Raw genomic sequence first — 5,291 nt, 5'->3', positions numbered from 1 at the left:
ACATGCTCATATTCAGAATGTTTTTCTTGTCTTCTAAATCTCTTTATTCTGCACATATTTTGAATGTAAGAAGTTGTATTTTTCCAATAGAACAATTCCCCAAAATGGTTGCCATGTTAGAGTAAATAAAATTAAAGTTCCTTCAGTCTAGTGTATGGTTTTATTTCAGTTACCTTCACCGAATTGTCTTTTATATATTTAATGAATGTTCTTTTTACATTTGCCATATTTAATTTCAGAGGCCATCTATTAAGAATATGAAAACTAAAAATAGAACAGAGCTGGAAGCCTTTGTTCTCTCGGGACTCACATATCAACCGGAGTGGCAAATTCCCTTGTTCCAGGTGTTCTTGGTTATGTATCTCATCACCGTGGTGGGGAACCTTGGTCTGATTGCTCTCATCTGCAATGACCCTCACCTCCACATCCCCATGTACTTATTCCTTGGGAGTCTGGCATTTGTGGATGCTTGGTTATCATCCACAGTATCCCCCAAGATGTTGGTCAACTTCTTTGCCAAGAGCAAGATGATCTCTGTCTCTGAATGCATGATACAGTTTTTTTCTTTTGCAGTCAGTGCGACCACAGAATGTTTTCTGTTGGCAACAATGGCATATGATCGCTATGTGGCCATATGCAAACCATTACTTTACCCAGTCATTATGTCCAATACCCTGTGCATCCGGCTGATACTTTTGTCATTTTTAGGTGGCTTTCTTCATGCCGTAATTCATAGTTCTTTTTTATTCAGATTAGCCTTCTGCAATTCCATCATAGTACATCACTTTTACTGTGACATTATACCACTGTTTAAGATTTCTTGTACTGACCCTTCTATTAACATTCTGATGCTATTTATTTTCTCAGGGTCAATACAAGTATTTACCATTTTGACTGTTCTTGTCTCTTATACGCTAGTTCTCTTTACAATCTTAAAAAAGAAGTCTCTACAAGGCATAAGGAAAGCCTTCTCCACCTGTGGAGCCCATCTCTTATCGGTGTCTTTATACTATGGTCCCCTTCTCTTCATGTATGTGCGCCCTGGCTCTGCACAGGCAGATGATCAAGATATGATGGACTCTCTATTTTACACTGTCATAATTCCTTTCTTAAATCCAATGATCTACAGCCTGAGAAATAAGAAAGTCATAGATTCACTGAGAAAAATAGTAAAGAGAAATGCTTCAATCTCGTAGTAGTAGCTATTCTCCATTCATTAAAATGACAAAATCGTGCAGATTAGAAATTGCTGTCTGTTGACTAATATTGAGAATGCTTTTGCAGATATAATTGCCCTAATCTTTTAATGACTTAAGGGAGGAGAACCCAGTAATCTTCTTAAAATATTTGTGTATATTATTAAAAAAATGCAACAAGAATTTAATCAAGTGTTCATATCATACTTAAATAATTAAAACAGAAACAAAAATAAAAATAAAAACATTTCTCAAGCTTGTCTCCTTTTTTGTGTGACTTAATACTTGCTTTAAGTACTCAAATAGCATAGTGCCTCTGAACAGAACTTGGTTGTGTTATCTTTGATACTTGTACAGGTTTAGAGGCAAGACCATATTACATTTAACTGGATAGTGGAGGCAGATTTGTGCTTGAGAGACTAGAGGAAAATCCAGATATTCTGCTAGCCATCAAAAGGTTTTTCCTTCTACTTTATTTGGGGCATGGCAAATTCTACCTCTTGGGGATTCAACTCCGCTATCACAGAGAGAGATAAAAAGGAATGGGAGCAATGAGGGAAGAAAACAAAAATGTTTTAAGACGATGAAGACAGGGCCAACTGTAAGAGATGCTCTTAGCTTGGTGTGCTTGTAGGAGGAAGGCAGAGGCAAGTTGCCTCTCACTGTCTATGATGCCTTGTATAGGCCTTTTCTAGCGTGTTTGTGTGTTGCTGGGCAATCTGGAAAACTTCACTATTAAAGAAAGCTAACGGATTCAACTGAGGACTTTAGTTGGGGTGGACATAGACAGTGTGACTGCAAAGGAAGGAAGTAGTCTTCCTTCCTTCCACCATATTGTTAGAAGTAAAAACAATTAAGCCTAAAAGATTAAGAAATCAATAATATGTTGCTTATTGAAATGTGCTGTTGACATGCGGGAGTCTAAATTCATGTTACCAAAGTCCAGTGATGTCTGGATGATATAATGTCATAGCAAGTGCTATGACAGAGACATGAAAATCAACAAGAGTTAGGGTGTTTTGTGCCTCAAAGTCATAAATGTTAGCTTTAATCACAGTCTAGTAGCAAATATAATGAGTGATCCACCTCCAATGCACCCCTACCCTTTCTCTCTACCACTGATTGCATACACAGTGCCATGATACCACTGAGGTTGTCATCCCCGTAACTACCCACTTCTGGGATTTGCAACCTCTAATTACTTATCCCCACCTTCTTGCTGAGTTTCTCTTACTTCTGAAACTGTAAATTTAGCTCTGATTAAATCATATCCCTTTTCAATAACATTTAATAGATTGTCAGTAGATTGCTAGTAGCTTATGCAGTATCATATATGGTATATATATCTAGTTCTGTGTACATACAAATGCATATATCTGTCTGCTTGTGTGTAAGTCCAGATTATCTGATATAGAACTACTTATAGCTACACTTATATCTATATCCACATATCTATCAGTATCTTCTTTACCCTGCATTTGTTCGTCCTGATGTTAGTTGAATTTTTTTAAATAAACTTTGATTTAACACCGACGTCCTTTCCCCCTACTTCTCCTAGTGGACCTTGTGTTGAACCCATACACATAGTTACTGAAAGCGTTTTAGACACACTCACTCTCTCAGTTCAGTCTTTTCCGATATGGGTCTCTCCAAAGAGAATAAAATCCTCCGTCCTACGCCACAACTGCCCATCTTTATTTGTAATTGAAATGAAGTCTTTTCTTCAAGGTGTAGCAGCTTAAATGTTACAGCTACCTTGATGCATTTCCAGATTACTTCAAAGATGATAGTAAGGCATACTCATTTGAAGCATTTTAGTTTATTTATTCTTCTTAGATCACATTTAGCCTTGTATAGTATTTATTTTTAGTTAACCCACTCTTTTAGATTTTAACTTAGAAAGTTGGAACAGACACTTTGGAAAACAGTGTGGAGGTCCCTCAAAAAGTTAGAAATAGAGCTACCCTATGACCCAGCAATTGCACTACTGGGTATTTACCCCAAAGATACAGCTGTAGTGAAGAGAATGATCATATGCACCCCAATGTTCATAGCAGCATTGTCCACAATAGCTAAATTGTTTAAGGAGCCGAGATGCCCTTCAACAGACGAATGGATAAGGATTTGGTCCTTATATACAATGGAATATTACTCAGCCATCAGAAAGAACGATTATACAACATTTGCAGCAACATGGACAGAACTGGAGGAGATTATGCTAAGTGAAATAAGCCAAGCAGAGAAAGACAATTATCATATGGTTTCACTCATTTATGGAACATAAGAAATAGGAAGATCTGTAGGACAAGGAAGGGAAGAATGAAGGGGGGTAAACAGAAGGGGAAATGAACCATGAGAGACTGTGGACTCTGGGAAACAAACTGAGGGCTTCAGAGGGGAGGGGGTGGGGGATTGGGCTAGGCTGGTGATGGGTATTAAGCAGGGCACGTATTACATGGTGCACTGCGTGTTAAATGCAACTAATGAATCATCTAACTTTACATCAGAAACCAGGGATGTACTATATGGTGACATAATAGAATAAAAAAATTAAAATAAAAAAAAGAAAAAAAAAGAAAAAAAACTCTATTGCCTAATTTGGGAAAGCTTAATAGATGGGACTTAAGTTTGTTAAAAAAAAAAATAATCTTTTTTTAATGTGTCAAATTTCTTTATTTTTTCAAGTTATATTCAGTTAAAAAATATTTTTTAAGTAGAATCAAATTTTGGATCATCATTCTCAATGAAATTCCATACACAAGATGTTCTAGGGACACCAGTGTGGCTCAGTATGTTAAGCATCTGCCTTTGGCTTAGGTCACGATCTCAGGGTCCTGGGATTCAGACCTGTAACAGGTTGCCTGCTCAGCGGGGTATTTGCTTCTCCCTCCAGCTGAATGGATCACTGTTGATTGTCCTGATGACAGCATGCCTCCCTCTGGCTCCAAGACCTCTAAGCCACCAGAGCATAAGATCAAGAGAACATGAGCAAAAAATATGCAAGTGGTAAAAAAAAAAAAAAAAAAAAAAAAAAAAAAAAAAAAAGAAGGAAAGAAAGAAAGAAAAAGAAAAAAGCAAAAAAGAAAAGGATTCCTAGAGGTAACAGTGAGTGGTATCACTGAACCAGCTCCATACATTGAACGCTGACTCAGAAAATATAGAACATTTTGAAGATACTCTACAGCTGTCAGGTAGCATCATCAGTTAGCTATAAATGAGTCTCCAAAAAGGCTATTTCACCATTCTATCAAACAAGTTGCTTCAGATGGTGGCGAATAGGCTAAGACTCGTGAATTTTATGATCATGGGCCCATTGCTGCACTTCTGTGGCAGTGAATTAAATGCCTTGGTCAGAAGCACCGTTGTGTGTAATACTATGATCTTGGAGAACAGATGAGGAATTCCGTTAAGTCCAAGATGATGATTTTGGTAGAATCAATGAATGTAGGTACGGTAAATCTATATACAGAACGGGTGGCTTTATTCCAGTAGGAGAAAAAACCACTTCCCTTTTACAATGGAAACATTCCAATGTAGTCAACCTGCCACCAGGTAGCAAGCTGATCATTCTAATAAATGGTGATACGTAAGAGGCTCAATGTTATCTCAGTTCCTGGACAACTGAGCACTCAGCAATGGCTGTAGGCAAGTTGACCTTAGTAAATGAAGTCCATGACATGAACACTAGGTGTTGTGGTTCTTTTTTGTTTGCAGGAGGGGCCAGAAGCAACAATGTATCCTTCATCTCAGAAGGGAAATGTAGACATGCCCTATATCACTGAGCTATGGCCCCTCTCCCTGTGGAGCTTTATCTTTGTTTCTCTTTGCATCTCCCCTGACCTTTGCCTACTAAGATTTTGCATCAGATTTTAGCTTCAAGTGTGGACTCACGTCTATGTGTGGAATGGGAGCTGCAGTTTGCATGAGGGAGGAGAACAACTTTTCTTGGGGTTGGTTCCTGAAAGGAATCTAGAACTCTGGCCTCAATAAAATCGTATGATTAGCTGAGACAAGAACTTATTAATCAAAGCTCTCAGAGCAACACCTATTTTATAGATAAACGGATTTGCAGAAACATGCCAGAAGTGTCACTGT

The 5,291-nt window shown here is 37.9% G+C and overlaps 1 protein-coding gene across 1 annotated transcript; it reads left to right on the top strand.

Annotated features, from left to right (window-relative positions):
- The first annotated feature begins 221 nt into the window (after positions 1–221).
- On the top strand, positions 222–1,196 carry LOC125281484 (olfactory receptor 5H2-like). The gene has a single exon (XM_048215073.1). It carries the CDS (start codon positions 258–260, stop codon positions 1,194–1,196), a length of 939 nt encoding a protein of 312 aa, XP_048071030.1. The 5' UTR covers positions 222–257.
- The last annotated feature ends 4,095 nt before the right edge of the window (positions 1,197–5,291 follow it).

Source organism: Ursus arctos, unplaced genomic scaffold (assembly GCF_023065955.2).
Source record: "Ursus arctos isolate Adak ecotype North America unplaced genomic scaffold, UrsArc2.0 scaffold_4, whole genome shotgun sequence".
Lineage (NCBI taxonomy): Eukaryota > Metazoa > Chordata > Mammalia > Carnivora > Ursidae > Ursus > Ursus arctos.
Note: the sequence above shows the minus strand (reverse complement) of the source record. Positions and strands in the feature narration are given on the sequence as shown.

Bases quoted from the DNA above. Each gene is read 5' to 3' on its own strand.
- LOC125281484 (XM_048215073.1), top strand. From the start codon at position 258: ATGAAAACTAAAAATAGAACAGAGCTGGAAGCCTTTGTTCTCTCGGGA.